Raw genomic sequence first — 16,994 nt, forward strand, 5'->3', positions numbered from 1 at the left:
TACTTCTTCTGATTTCAGGAAATCAAATAAAATGATAATCTCTAAAAATTGGTATCTGGCACTTCGATTTCAGTCAAGGAAAATGATAGTCTCTAAAAATAGATATGATCATAAAAAATCAACAAATAAATTACTTCTTCTGATTCCGATTCAAATTTGGTATGAACATCTGTTTATAAAAAAATCAACAAATAAAAAATAAATAAATAAATACGTACCGATGACATGACGTAACGATGACATGACGTAGCGATGACATGACGTAGCGATGACATGACGTAGCGATGACATGACGTCACGATGACGTAGTGAGGACATCGGAAAATTATAATATAGATTATTTTATTTGTAACAAACGATTTAAGGTTGCAAAATAATTCTTCTAGAATTTATGACAAAGAATATATTTTATACAAAATAATATATGTTATAAATTAACTTTCATTGCATCTACTTAGATTTTTTAACCATTTTTAATATTTGTTTTAATTAATGCTTCTACTCTTAATGAAAAACCAAAGATATGCTTGATTTTAATCATTTTCAAAAAAAATTATGATAATAATAATATATAGTATATTATTAATTGAAAGAAGGTACGATTTTTTATTAAGAGTTATCATAATCAAATCCCAATCTTAAACTCTAAAATAAGTCAAAAAAGAAAATGCTCAGGATGAATGTTAAACCTGTACAAACAAGGGTTCAACAAACTCTCTACAAATTTTGTTAAAATATTAATATTATAATATTATTATATAATAGTTTTTTTTTAATTAGAGATGCCATTTAGGCATTTACCTATATGAGTTATATCTAAAAGAGCAAAGAAAACCAGCAAATTCCACCACGATAAAAAAAATGGATCAACCCAATCAGCTTCAATATAATAAAACCAAATATTACACAAAATAAAATTTACAAGTATATATGCCCATTTATTGTCAAGGGTTTAACACCCTTTGAGCCTAGTTGAACAGATTGAATTTATTACAATACAAAGATAGGTTATATAATTTTATGTTATTCTTAGTTATGTTGGATTATTTAAAATATGTTTAAGGAGGTTTTTGCGGATAATTTTTGAGAACCAAGTTATAATTTTAAAAAGTATTTTAAAATCTCAATCATATGTCTCCACCACGGCAGATTTGTGGTCTACAAAAACTCGTAGTTTTATTGAAATAACAGTTCACTAGATAATATTTTATTTTTTAAATTATTTTTTATTATTTTTAAGGATAATACGAGAAACCCTTGAAAGACAATTAAGAGCATTGGCATGTAAAAGAATGCGAAACATTCATTTGATAAAATATTGCATGAGATTTCTGATAAACTAATTGCTACTGATACGCATAAGGCATAATACATCCAAAGTCATTTACTGAATTATGGCGTAAAATTAAATCGTCTTGACAATTATTTTGAGGAAGTATTAGAATGAAATTCAATGATGGTAATACATATTTTCTTTTAAAGTTTTTTTTCAATGTTTATCTTTGGATGCAATAAACAAAATTATATTATCCAACATCAGCATTGTCTCCAACCCCAATAACCAATGTTAACAAGGAGGAGAGTGCATACATAGGAATATATCTTATGGTTGAGGTGCATATCACGTCACCTATCTTAATTGCCTTACTTTATTTTTAATTGGGACAAGTCTTTCTGCATATCAAACTCAAAGAATAATGGAAGATTCACATTGAAAAATATTATAAGGTTTTAACACATGTAGCAATTGCCTTAGACAAACTTCAAGGGTAGAGTGGTACATTTTATAGAGAATTCGCATACTATTTAGTTAAAAGGAACTTAGGTAAACTTAAAAATTCAAGTTTTGCAATATTGTCTATTTTTATTAAAAGCTGTCCAAGATGGCATGGTTAAAAGATTTGGGTAAATTTTTATGATGAGGCTTTTTCGATATCATTAATTCTTTATTACTGAATACTAATTAATCACAGTGTTATTTAACATAACTTAAGATGTAAATTATTTTGACGGGGACATTTGTAGCATTACTTTCATATTAAAATCATTTATTTAAATAAAGATTCTTAAATATTTTTCAATCGCTAGTATTTAATATCAGATGCTCCCTTAAAAACTGACAATTTTTGTAATTTTTAATTGCATTTTTTTTAATACCAAGCATTAATATTATTATTCAGAAAAAATTTATTTCAATTTTTCAAATTCGAATTTATTCATATGTATGTAACTAATTAGTTACAAATATTATTACCTCATTTTATAATTTTTCATCTGATTATATATTCTCGAGGATAGCCATAATTATTATAGTTTGAAGTATACAATTCTTTAAAAAAAAATTATACCTTTCAATATATCGTCTCATATAGCCAGCATAATTGGGGATTCAAATTCAGCATTCTTTGCGGTTTTTATGCTGTAGGGCAGAAAAATAATTTTAATGATTCATTAAAATCCTATCCCGATTTAGAGGCATCAACGCAAATTAAAATTGCTTTGTTTTATTTCATTTAATTTGGGACACGTGCTTCTCTTCCTTTCTACAAAATTTAAATTCTGACCCGGTTGATATAGCTGAAAAAATTAAATATTCGAAATTAACAAATTTTATTTTTTTACAAATCGTTATCTTTTACCTTGGACTTATGTCATGCGGAACTTTAAAATCTTAAAAAATATAGGCGGCAAAATAAGAGCCCTTACATCAAAATCCAAAGAATTTTATTTTTAAAACAAAATATACAAATTAGCATTTTAAAATCTAATTATTCATGTTTTTTGGGAGCTTGTAGACTCCCCTCCGTTTTTTATATTTTTTTAAGAATATTTGTGTATCATTTTATATATTAGGAATTTAATAAAGATAATTATTTAAAATAAAATTTTTTTTAACTCTGATACGATAAATTTTAAACTACTAGAACTACACTTTATTTTTCATCTAATAAAATCCAATAGTATAATAATAATAATCCATAATATATTTTTCATTTTACAATCAATAATACATTAACTCATTTCATAAAATCTCCGACTCATTTCATAAACAATCACACACTGAATAAAATATTATTTTTCCAATAAAAATATACAAAAGAATAATAATCTGCTCAACATTTCTTGAAAATAAATAAACATTTTTTATTTTTCTCTTTAATTCAACATTTGCAATAAAAATTATATCCTTTTTCACATGTTTTAACTTATGTGACATACCTCATTATGGTAAAATTAAAAAAATTTTTTTTGATCTATATGTAATAAGTTAAATTTTTGAAAGATTACAAACATTGTGTGATAATGAGTTAACACATCCATATTTTAAAAACTTATGGATTGAGTTGGATTTAAAAAAGGACTTTCAAAATATAATATTAAAAGAAGTCCTAAATGTAGTTATAATCAAGTTCAAACTATTACACGAATAGATTTAACATCTAATAAAGAAAATGATGATTATTTTTCTTTTGGTGAAACAAATATTGCTGAGTTTAATAATACAAATAACATTTAGCTGGAGGTTTTAAATTATATTAAAGATCTTCGTAATATATTAGAAATGCTTAAATATTATCCTTCCATTAAGGAATTTTTTTAAAATATAATACTGTAATACCTGCATCAGCGCAAGTTTAAAGAATATTTAGTTTTGACACAATGTTAAATACACAGAAACGACAAAGGCTTAATGGTAAATATTTGAAAAATTGATTAATTATTTCAATAATATCTATACATACAATAAAACACCTAATTAAAAATAAAGATTTAATTTAATCTATTTTAAATACTCTTTTGAAAATTAATATTTCAACTCCCATTAAAATTATTAGTCTCCCTTCCCTATATACACTTGAATGAGCGAAAACTAACATTAAAATGCCTGATTATCATAATTAACTCATCATCAAATATTTTATTAAATATTTATGATATTAATTCTTATTATGTTCGTATGTTCTTTTCTTCACTAATAAATAATAAAATTGTATTAATAGGTCTAAAGATTAAATAAATTTTTACGGCATATTTTCACCCTATTTTATTTAATAATTTAATTGATAACACTCTAATATATTTACCACACTCCCCTTAAATCACTATCCACTATCAATCTTAAACAAAAGAACAAACTGACCCCTTCCCTTCTGGCTCATATAGACACTGTATTGTCCTTCTTCTATGTGAAAAGGGTTAATAAACTTGATAATAGCTTAGCCATGTGGGGAAATTTTACTACCCATAAGAAATTTACGTATTCTCGTTTATATTATTTTAGGCTAATAAAAATTTCCTAAAAAAACCCCCTCCCGGTCACTACTATTATATGTTATAAATTTTGAATTTAAGAAATATTCAGCACAGGAACAACCAGACCCCCCCCCTCTCTTTTTCCCACGCCATCGCAAATTTTCCTGTTTTTATAAAAAATATTATAAGCTAATAAAAATTTTCCCCCTATAAACCCATCTTCCTTTAAAAATGTTTACATTATATCACTATAAAGAAGAATTTGGATGAAAAACTATTTTTAAAAGTAAATAAATTTTTAAAATAATGACTATGGTTCAAAATTTTTGGGAAAAAGCATTTTTATAAACAAAAAAGTAAGTGAAAATCTTAAATTATTTTTTAAAAAAATAATTTTCCAAAGTCTCACAATAAATAGCCTAAAGACCTCCAGTAAAATAATATACAGGAAAAACTCATCTATAGTTAATTAATATTAATATAATAAATAATAATTTAAGAATGTGGCGATTTAAAAATAAAATCATTGTTTTTACAGGAATTAAATCATAAATTTTAGTAGACAACGCATCGAAATATTATAATTAAAATAAAAATAGACAAATAAAAAACTAGCAGCTGTTTGCTTTTTTTGAATTATTATTTTAGATAATTATACTTTCAAAAATATTTCAACATTATTCGTGAACATGAGTAAATTATTAATATATTATGTAGACATTTTGATATTCTAATTAGATTACTTTTTAATCATAATATAATTAAATTATAATTGTTTTTTTAAAATCAATTTTCCGATAATTTTAATGAATCTATAAAAAATTTATTATGATTATAACCTTTACTTACTGACTAATTTTTATTAAAACGTAATTTAATAGAAAGATATGCTCTAACATGGCGAATAATTAAGATGTAATTTTGAACTGGTATTGAAGGGTCTAGTTGAGTAATCGGTTATATACAGTCATATATCGAAAAAATTTAAACCCTAAGGCTCTTCCACGCTTATTCTAGGGCTGAGGTCTCTTCGGAGAAAGCCCTGAGGCTTAGATAATATTTTTAGGCCAAAAACTTATTTTCATAATTCTCAGTTTTATATATGATATAAAGAGTCTTCATAAAGTGTGGGTCTTTACTCAGAATCTCCAGCTATAGTACTGTTAGGTTAACTTTATGAATCATCAGATAATGGCTTTGCTTAACGATAAAAAATAATGAATTTATTTATAATTTGACCCTTATAGAGTAGAAAATTGAAACTTAGAACTAGTGTTATTAAACACCTCGATTTGAGCCGATTTTTAAAAAAGGCTAACTTAATTTTAGCCAGAAAATTTTTGCTGAAATCTTAAGATTTCACTAATTGATGTCCAAACCTAATTTTAAAAAGCGAAAAAATTATTAAAATTATCTGATAATACAACATTTGCGATCAAGTTATTACGAAGTTAAAATGCATATTAATTTAATTTATAATGCCAACCCAATTCTTAAGGCAAAAAGTTTTTCCTATTTTTTTCTTCTTTATAAGATATGAGATTTATAACAAGCAAATAAAAGCTTTTCACAAGCTGTTTATGTTTACCTCATTCAAATTATCTGAAACAAATCGAATATTAGATGCATAATTAAAAATAAATAGCCCTACTTGCGAGTTATGCAAAATTATCTTGAATTAATAAGGTAGACATTCTAAACACGTTGAAATACATTTTCGGTAAAAAATTTTAAAATTTAAAAGTTCAAAAAATGATTTAAAGTTGAGAAATAAATGCGTTGGCGCATATATCTATATATACACAATAAAAGTTAAAATATATCACTTATATATTAATAAATATTAGAATTACATTGTTTCGCAACGATTATATATTTATTTATAATCGCCATTCAATTCTTCAATTCAACCCCGGTCGAAAAAACAGACCTCGAAAGTAGATATTTCTTATTTTCTTTCATTATGTGAAATGTACTAATTATTAGAGGCCTGTAAAAATATAATTGGCACGGCACGGCCCGACTAAAATTTTTTATTAAAAAAATTTTCAGCTCGGTCCGGCGAGGTTATATATCTTCAGGCCCTGCTCGAATTTTTTTAAAAATATTATATTTATTTTTAATTTTTATAGTTATTAATGGCAATTTAAAATATTTGGTTTTAAAATATTCGGCATAGCCTGGGTATTTTTTAACAAAAATTTTTAGGCCCGGATATATTTCAAAAAATTAAAATACCGTTAGGCTTATATACCCCTGCTTAGGGCCGGGCCTGCAGGTCTCTTCTAATTATACTATCTTTATAATAGGCATCGATAAATTTGGTAGATTCTTGAAAAATATCAGTCATCGGATCATTGAGACAATTATAGTAATAGATATTAAATCGGGAAACATTGAGATGGAAGCTAACTACGAAGCATCGTTAGATTGTATTGAAGTTATTTAAATATTGTTATTTATCTTATTTGGAGAAAAAATAAAAAAGTTTTGATAAATTCTTAAATAATTTTAATTTTTAAAAACGTAGTGTTTATACCTAAAAGAACAGATCTTTTGTAGTCCAGTGATGATTTGAAAGTAGTGGGATCATTCTTACAAATAAACCAGTTTTTCGGACGACCATCTTAAAAATGAATGAAACTTGTTATGTTAGTTATTTATGTTATAAATATTTAATAATATCAAAATTTTATAACGAGTTGAACCGATTCATGGATATACGCCTTCAAAGTCGAAATTTATCAGTTTCATTAAATCTTATAACTTTTAAAAATAATTAAGATAGAGTTACAAATTATATTCATTTTATAGTCCTTAAAATTATACATTGGAAAATATTTTATAAAAAATTAAAAAATTCCCTTCTTATTTCCTGTAAAAATAAAAAATTAACATTGGTGAAAAGGGATTTTTAGGGTGTTTGATATTCGCTATGAATGTTTATTACCTTCATATTTAACTTTTTAACCAAAATTTCCATAGCCATTTTTTGTTTTTTAAGTTTTATTTAAATTTTTATTATTTATATAAATAAAAAATATAATATAAATGGCGCTATATTTAAAAATTATGTTTAATTAAAATATGTATATTATTGGAATTAAAATAAAAAAAATCCATTGAGTATAACCAATATGATGTCTTGGGGCGATATGTAAGCAGAAGTCCATACAGATAGTATTATTATTAGGACGCTATATTGTCAAATAAGTATGTCCTGTCTATGTTATGGGATCTACAATCGTTATTACAGTGTTGTATAGATTTATTGGAAAATATTTCCAAATTTTTGAATTTATTTGCAAATTAAATTCAATGAGTTGCAAAATATTGTCACAATAACATATAAATATATATTATAATCAATTTTTACAAGTTAAATAATTTTATTTACAAATGAATTAAAAAATATGGAATTAAATTTACCAAATCTTTTTGAATGGGCAGCCATCTCTTTTCTTCAATTGTGGGGTAAAAGAAGAATGGTGGTCCATGGGAATGTAAAATGAAATATATATCCCTCATTAATTTCATTCTTTTTTATTACTTTGATTAAACACTAAAAATCGTTATAAATACATCCGATGGGTCTTTTTATTTAGGATCAGGATCCGGACCGGTCTTTTTTCTAACTATGTATTTATGACAATTTTGGTGGTTAGCCACACACTATAAAGAATGAAATTACTAAGGAGATATATATTTTATTTTACATCCCCATGGGCCATCACATCCTTCTTTTACCCAACGAGTGACATCAGATAATAAGGATAAAAGATTCACAACAACGAAAGAATATACCTATAAATTTCTCATGAAATTCTATTAACAAGCGTAAAATAGAATATGATAAAGATAAGAGATATTTTTTATAATAGTTTTGTATATAAAATTTTAAAATAGTTTATTTTACATTACAGCTTCCTAGTGATATTCATATTAGTGATCTGCATCGGGCTTATTTTTCAAGCTCGGCCTGGCCCGAAATTTTTTTAAAAAAGTTTTGCCGGCCCGGCCCGAATTTAAAATTTTTTTATAAAAAATTTATCGGCCCGGCCCGAATTTATTTAAATATAGAAATTAATTTTTATAATTACTCAAAATAAAGGACATATGTTATATGTCGTTTAGTTTCAATAAATAAAATAAATATTTTTATTTTACATAAAAAATTCAATATAAAATTGATAAATTTAGATATATTTAAAAAAATGTCCAAAGACCGACCCGACCCGGCCCAAATTTTTTTTAAAAATATTAGGCCCGGCCCGAACCCGATTATTTTAAATAAAATTAGGCCTCGGGCCGGGTACGGGCCGGGCCTAACTTTGCAGATCTCTAATTCATATCTGTATGGGCTGCTTGCTTACATCACGCCCCATGACATCGTATTGGTTACTCAATGGATTTTTTAATATTATATTATAATGATTTTTCACATTTGTTTATTTATAAAAAATTATAAAATCTAAATTTTTTTTTTTGATTAAACAGTTAAATTTTTAGGTAATAACCATTCTAGCGAATATTATAACACCCAAAAAAATCCCTTCTCAACAATAATATTTTATTATACCGGAAATAAAAAATCACTTAAAATTTTTAAACTTATTTTTGATATTTTCTAATCGCCGGGGTGGTGCAGTGGTGTGTGATGAAGTTTTGTAAACCGAAGGTCCCAGGTTCAATTCTGGTAAGGAGCTAAAAATTTTCGGGTTTTTCTTCGATGGTGTATGACTTTAGACATATGATATGATAAATTTCTGAGTTGAGTGCCACCCCGGTCACCGACAGGTTTGGACAGCCGGGTGCTAGGATACTTGTTTAATAAACCAAGAAAGATGACCAGCTGAACTCGTGTGTCAGATGATAACGATTTCTTGGCCAGCGCTAGGATGCTGGGATGATGGTGACCTCGGCGGCCGTTCAAGCTTAATGTTTACCAATTACAATGGACTTGATAACGATACTCCGGTGGGAGATCCATAGGTATTGATACCAGTGGGAGAGATCAGAATTGGGATATCTGTCGATTTTCAGTGGAATACTCAGATGGGATCTGGTCGATATTGATTTGATGCACCGGTGGGGGAGATCTAGATACTTTGGCCTCGTGATACACCGGTGATCGATACAAAAGAAATCGATCAGAAATACAAATATATTGGGAGATCAGGAATGGAATATCTGTCGATTTGATACGTGTTGGGAATACTCAGGTAGGATAACTGGTCGATACTGATTTGATACACCGGTGGGAGATCAAGATACTCTTGAAAATGATACATCGGTGATCGATTCAAATGAAATCGATCAGAAATACAAAGATAAAAATAGATAGCATGATTATTAATATAATAAATAAGTGAAGGAGCTTACCACCAGAAAAGGTGAAAGATAAAAAAAAAATTTGTTATTTTCTTGTAGAATTTTAGGGGCTATTAATGATATAAAATTTTAACTCTCTCTTAATTATTTTTAAAAATAATACGAATTTCGACTTTGAAGACGTACATCTTTGGACCTGATTAAGCTAGAGCTCTAAAATTTTGATTTACAGAATAGTCATGCTAAATTTCGTTCATTTTAGAGATGGGTCCAAAAACCTTTTTGATAGATTTATATTGATAAATTAGTCGTTTTATAAAAAAATCGAAATCAAGTTGACTAAAATATTATCTAAGCTTCAAAGTTTCGCTAGAAGAGGATTAAACCTTTCTGGCTTCTATCGTCAAAATTTTGAGGCTTAGAAAATAATTATTTGTCTAGATTTTTTTAAAAAAATCGGTTAAATCGAAATTTTAAAAACATTATATTGAACTAGATTTTTATATTGTGTATATATCATATTGGGAATTTAAAAAATTACACTTGACCGTAAATGTATTCCAGCACTTATAGATTATAACATAATTTTTAGTTTCAGACAATTTTATCAACATTTGAACTACCCTTAACTTATATTCATTTTTTATTTATATTAATTAATACACAAAAATTAATGATAAAAATTGTCTGAAATATATAGGTAATTACTCTACGTATGCTGGAATACATTTCCGGTTCAAATCAGATTTTCCAAATTTAAAAATGGCTCCCAATAACCTATATAAACATCATTTATATCATTTAATCGACTTACAAACCACAAAATGTCGCTACATAAATAAATCGCCTATCTAGTAGTATATATTATACATCATTGATCCCAAATCTCATAACGACATATATAATATATTTATATTTGTTTTCTTAATTTTAATTGTTATATACCTATTTATTATAAAGTTTGTGGTAGCCCATATCTTTAAATCCATACCATCCAAGGAAAAGTTTATAAGGATCGGTTTAATTCAAGATAATATTCGTTCAAATAATTCTAGACAAATGGAGATATCCGGGATCAATAACTATACTCAATTTATGAAATATTTTTGCAAGATCAGGAAAGAAGGTGCTAATATTTAAACATTTTTAATTAACCCCCCCCCCCCCCATCCCATTCTCCTATTTAATCATGTAAATAATTTATGTTTAAAAATAATACGGTTAATATCAACCTTATGTAATCGTTGAATTTATTCAAATTTCGGCCAGAAGGATATTTTGAACTTAATCAATCCGGATATATAATTAAGGTCCATTAACCTATCCATTTTCATTAATTATATAACAACAACACTTTCTTTAAAAAATTCATAATTATACAAAATATATATTATTTTTAAACTGACTGAATGAGAATGGAATCCAAACCTAGTACTGTATGCTAGAGGTAGGCAAAGGAAGTCCCGACGCTAACGGGCCTGTAGAATTTGCCGAGTTTTACGGCCCAGCCCGTAATAAATCTTTATGAAAGAAAACAACATAAATTTGCCTAATTATTATCTTTAAAAACATTTTAAAAATTTCCACTCGGCCAAAATAAATTTTGCACAATTTTTCTGGCTCGGTCCGAAAATTTTTTTGTCGGGCTACAATTTAATATTGTAAATATGTAGAGAGATTTAGTAACTCGTAACAAAATGTAACAATATAATGAACCAAAAAAATTTAACAAATGATCAAAAATAAAAAAATATAATTAGTTTGTGTTATCATATTTGATCTTTCTCTAACATTTAAGCTTTAGCACAAAAAAACAGATCGGACGGTGATTTAAGAAACGCCATGGAAGAAGCTTTAATTGCGTTCGGCAATCGAGATACCTATAAAATTTTGATAATTTTTAGTGATAGAGAACGTTGGAATGACCCACTTCTTCTTCAGAAAGCACAAAAACTAGGAGAAAGAAGTATATAATAAAAATCTTTAAAAATTGTTATTTTAATGTCAAACCTCCATTCTATTTGATCATACAAAATTGATATATGGCATAATATTTTAATTCAAAATGAAAATATCGTTTTTAAACAAAAATATTATTAGATTTAAACACATTCGTATTTGTCGGAAATCCAGACATCAATCGAACGGAAATAGCCGCATTTCCTTCAACTCAAAATATGATTTTTAACAATTTTGATTCCTTGTATAATACATTTTTTTCTATTTTCAAAACTGATTCAGATTTGTTGCACAATAATACATGTCTTTAAACCAGCGAAATTTGGGAAATAAAATTTAACAGAATAATTGTTTTTTTTAAATGTATATTTGGGCTACGACATTAATATTAACCTAGACTGACCATCCGTTCAATAAAGAGTGTATAGGATTGTAAAGAATCATTTTTTTTAAAAAGAATAAGAGTTTACCGCCTATTTAATCTAGAAATAAAAATATTTAACCCGCCATTTATTATATTTTCAGAGTTTTTATTATTAGGTCTTAACTTTCGTTTCCATTCAATCTTATGAAATTAATTTTCATAAAAGAAATAGTAAAAAAAATATATTTACAAACCCTATCCCAAAAATATATTTTCCCACTCAATTCACCCTATAAATAAAGATAATTACAATTCTGCTCAGGGTTTTAGAGACATTTTTAAATCTTTAGAGGTCTACACCCTGCGCGTCGCTTGGAGGGAACGCCCTAGCTTTCATATTTATATTTTTTTTTGTATTTTTCATTTGGTTTTTTGGACAAGTATCCTAGCACCGTGCCATTTCTAAGCTCAGTAATTTATTTTATATGTCTTTACACATCAGTCATTGAAGAAAAACCAGAAATTTTTACAGTTCCTTATCAGGATTGAACTTGGTACCTTCGGCTTCCAAGCATATCATAAACCCACTAGGTCACTCGGGCGATTTTACTGAAATATTTTAACCAAATAAAATTTATTTTTGGAATCTAATTAATTAAATTATCAAAACTTAAAATAATATTTATGTCTGTATAGAAAACTATATTTTATAATGCTATTTTTGAATTACCTAAATTAATAAAGATAGAGTTAATTTTTTGTTCTAAATCAACTTTTTCACTTGTATAAAAATAAGTTTTCTGAGAATACTATTTTATTTAATAAATTTTTTCAATTATAACTTAAAAATAAATCAAGTAAGTAGACAATTGATTTAATGTTAAACCCAAAATTTTATTATGATTTCGAAAAAAATAAATGACAATTTTAAATCACAATTATTTTTTAAAAAATTGACAATATTAATAAATCACAATTATGTAAAAAAAAATTAACCATATTAATTAATCAAAATGTTAAATAACAATTTTATAATATCCCTAAAAATTTGTTTTAAACACCAAAATCCTTTATTAATCATTTAATTAATCTATTTTAAATTTCCCAAACAAGTTTTTTTGAACTTTGGAACCATTTCTAGCTTGTGTCACTTAAAATATAAATTAAGAATATAAAGTATATAAAAAAATATCCTAAATTTTATATTAACTATCATTAAACTATTACTAAACTTAATCAAATATACACTATTCTTCCATTCTGTATTTCACTTGATATGACAGCTCACTTACCAAAAATACTAGATAGGACCTTACCCACCTTGGATGACCCATAGAAAAGATTTATGCAATATCCGGCTTCTGATGAAAATTATAGAGATGATAGTTCTTACTTCTGCGTCTCCTCCTTTACAATTTTTTTTTCCTTACCAAAAATTTTATATATGTCTATATGATCAAGACCACCTTTAAAAGCATCATTAAATATAGATTTTTCTCCTTATCCTGGGTACAATTTCCTTATATTTAGCCTTCATTTTTTGATAATCATCAAAATAGCACAATTATTTGTCTTGAACTCCAGGCCTAGCTAACACAAAATGCGAAGAACTTACTGTTATATTTGAAAACTTATCGTTATTTGAATATAATATTTATTATATTATATTAACGTGTCAAGTTATATTATTGTACATACAACTTATAATTTGAATAGTTTTTTTTATCATATTTCTAAAATATTATCTTAACATTGTTTAAGTTTTTATTTTATAATTTAATTACACTTTTTATCACTTTATATAAGAAATTAACATATTAAGTTTTGACTATAAAAGAACCAGTATTTAATAGTGTTGTAAACGAACGCGTTCCTTTTTTATGACGAACGCGTTCGAATTTAACGTTCGTTAAATTTTAAAAATACTTTTTATTTTTATTTATTTGATAATATTTTTGAAAAAAAAGTATTATTTATATTTTTTAATTAGCTGTGTATTTCCTTTTCACATTTCAATTTTTTTAACACATAGTTTATTAATTTGAATATTATTGTTTATATTTTAATTTAATAGATTAGCATATGCATGGATATTATTATTTAATCCTCATCATCTGATTCTGAAAAAAATCAGATGAATTATCATTACCATGGCCAAATATGATAAATGTTTTACAGTAACACTCTATATTGATGGAACTAATTCAATGCTTACCAAATGTAAAATGTGGCCAAAAAGTATTATATTGTCAAAATCTTCATGTTCCAATTTAAAACGACACTTGATTGTATTATTTATTATTTTATTTTATATAATATAATATAACTAAATAAAATCATTAAATTTGAAGAAATAATGCATTTAGGATATTTGACCCCAACAATAACGATAGTTATTTTAAAATTAAAAAAAAATTAGTGACCGCAAATATGGTCAACCATTGATAGACGCCATATTAAATGGGATTAATAAAAGGTATTAAACCTATTACTCTCAATTAATTACATATATTTTATTTTTTTAAAGATTTGAACATATATATAAAGATCAATATGTTCTTTCTGCAATTATACATCCAGCATTCAAACTTAAATGGCCATGGATAAAACTTTCACAGAACCAACCTATTAATAATAAACTAATAGCGTTGAAAAAAATGCTTTGAAAACCCTAGAGAACTGTTAATTTCGAGATATTTTTTTTTTGTCGAGGAAGTAGAGAATGGATTGGAGGAGGATAACTTATCTCAATTTTTTGCAAATAACAAAATATGTTTTTAATTAATTCTCCACGTTAAAAGAGCTGTTTATTAAGTATAATACGTAATCCCCTCATCTGCCACTGTAGAGCGTATTTTTAGGCTAATGCCGTATTAACTGCCAAGTGTTCCTGTCTATCAGATAAATATTTTGAAAATAATTGTTATTAAAATTTAATAAGAAAAATTTTTATAAATCAAAATATCTTTTTATTCGCTATATTATATTTTATTTTTAATTACATTATCAAAATAAAACTATATTATTTTTTAACATGGCTAATATATTGTATTAAAAAATATAAGTTTATTTACATTAAATTAAATTTTAATAAAAATTTATCATAAAAATTTGAACGGTTCGTGAACGCGTTCTTTTTTTTTGAAAATGAACTTGAACGTGAACGCGTTCAATTTTTGTTAATGAACGTTGAACGCTTTCGATTTTTTAGAAATGTTTACAGCACTAGTATTTAAAAATAAAGTCTATGTTTCATTTTAAAATATAACTGATTCAAATTTTTTATTTCTCAGTCTTAACACAACAAATTAGCACTGTGAGTTAAAAAATGGAGATAAATACAAATGTTTATATAGCATTACAGGAGGGAGAAAAGATTTGGAAACTTATTTATCTAGGTTTAAAAATTTCTGTATAACCGTAAAAATTACAGAGGAGTTACAAAAACGTTAATTTCTAACTGGCTTAAGCCACAAAACCTATTCAATAATGTATGATAACTGTGCAACTACTAAGCCATACATTCCGTAAAGCGTTATAAATGTCTACTGGGATGGAAAGTTTGAGAATGGAAGTAATGAGACTGCACTCCATATCGAACTGAAAGAAATCTGTCAATTCATTAGAGTTAATAATAACAATAAGCCGACATTAAAGATCGGTGCACAAAAGCCTTTTGCAGTTTGTATATGTTGTGAAGGAACGCATCTTCATAATCGATGCCCTTTCAAATCTGCTACATGTTACAACTTTAATATAGTCAGACACATTGCTAAGGTATGCATAAATAAAAATATTATCGTCAATTCATGATAGTTCGGAATAGTGTTGTTAAACAGCTCGTTTTGAGCCGATTTTTAAAAACGGCTAACTCAATATTTCATCGAGAATAATATTCGCAAGATCTGAAGATTTTGTTTGTAGAAGGAACAAAAATTTAGACATCTATTAGCGAAATCTTAGGGCATAGGAAATGTTTTTTTGGCTAAAATATTGAGTTATCCGTTTTTAAAAATCGGCTTAAATCGAGCCGTTTAACAACACTAGTTCGGAAGATGATAAGACAAGTAGGACCGATCCACACGAATTTCAGCAATTCTGCAATGAACAATGGATAGTAAATTATTCCAAAGATTTTATAAAAAAAATTGATAATTCAATCGCAATCCTTTGATTTCTTAAATAATACGAGAGCTGCAGTGTTAATTATCAATTGGGACACTTACAAATATGTAAAACCGTTATATCACCATCCTCTTTTCGTCTAAAGTGTTATAAATTCTACAGAGATTTTAGGAAAAACCGTATTAGTTACTGAAGTAGCTAATACAATCCAACCACAAATTTTCCATATATCACGAATTGGTAAAAATATTTTAGGACTCTATATTATAGTTCAAAATCCAGAAAAAGATAATTTACAATTGAGAACTCGCACATTAAAGAAGAATTTTCCCAGTTCCCGACAAATTTTATATGCTTATAAAAACTAATATTAGGCGATATATCGATTAATGCAACAAGTAATTATCAGCAAAATACGCTATTCTAATATCGCTTTACCTGTAGTATCTATCAAAAAGAAAGATGGAACCATTGGAATTTGTTGAAATTTCAGAAATACATAAATGAATATCTTATAACCGATAAGTACCAACTACCTACAATACTAAACATTTTTAACCAGAAACAAGATATTCTTTACATTAGATCTGAAGGATGCATATATACAGCTCGAATTAGTTGACGAATAAAAGTTGGCCATGATTAATCCATTGGCCTATATCAATATAATTACCATTCGGAGTCTCGTCTTCTCTTGCCATATTTCAATATTTCAAAGAGCTTTCGATTCATTATTTAAACAACGTTATAGGAACATGTACTTATCTTGATAATATTATTGTTGAAGGAAAAAATTCCACTGAACATGATAAACTTACGGAGAATACTAAAAATACTAGATATCAATAACTTGAATTAAACGATAAATATGTTTTTATGACAAAGGAAATAGAATATCTAGGGCACAAAATAAATGGGGATGGAATACAAACCACAAACAAACATGTAACAGCGAAAATGA

The 16,994-nt window shown here is 26.4% G+C and overlaps 1 protein-coding gene across 1 annotated transcript; it reads left to right on the top strand.

The window, feature by feature from the left end:
- The first annotated feature begins 4,913 nt into the window (after window positions 1-4,913).
- LOC135929870 (uncharacterized) lies at window positions 4,914-11,886 on the top strand. The gene is made up of 6 exons (XM_065466604.1): window positions 4,914-4,947; window positions 6,102-6,191; window positions 6,564-6,694; window positions 10,546-10,711; window positions 11,384-11,551; window positions 11,686-11,886. Exons 1-6 carry the CDS (start codon window positions 4,944-4,946, stop codon window positions 11,853-11,855), a joined length of 729 nt encoding a protein of 242 aa, XP_065322676.1. The 5' UTR covers window positions 4,914-4,943; the 3' UTR covers window positions 11,856-11,886.
- Window positions 11,887-16,994: the final 5,108 nt, after the last annotated feature.

The sequence above is a fragment of the Gordionus sp. m RMFG-2023 genome, chromosome 5 (genome assembly GCF_954871325.1).
Source record: "Gordionus sp. m RMFG-2023 chromosome 5, tfGorSpeb1-WG-v2, whole genome shotgun sequence".
In the NCBI taxonomy this organism is placed as follows: Eukaryota; Metazoa; Nematomorpha; class Gordioida; order Chordodea; family Parachordodidae; genus Gordionus; species Gordionus sp. m RMFG-2023.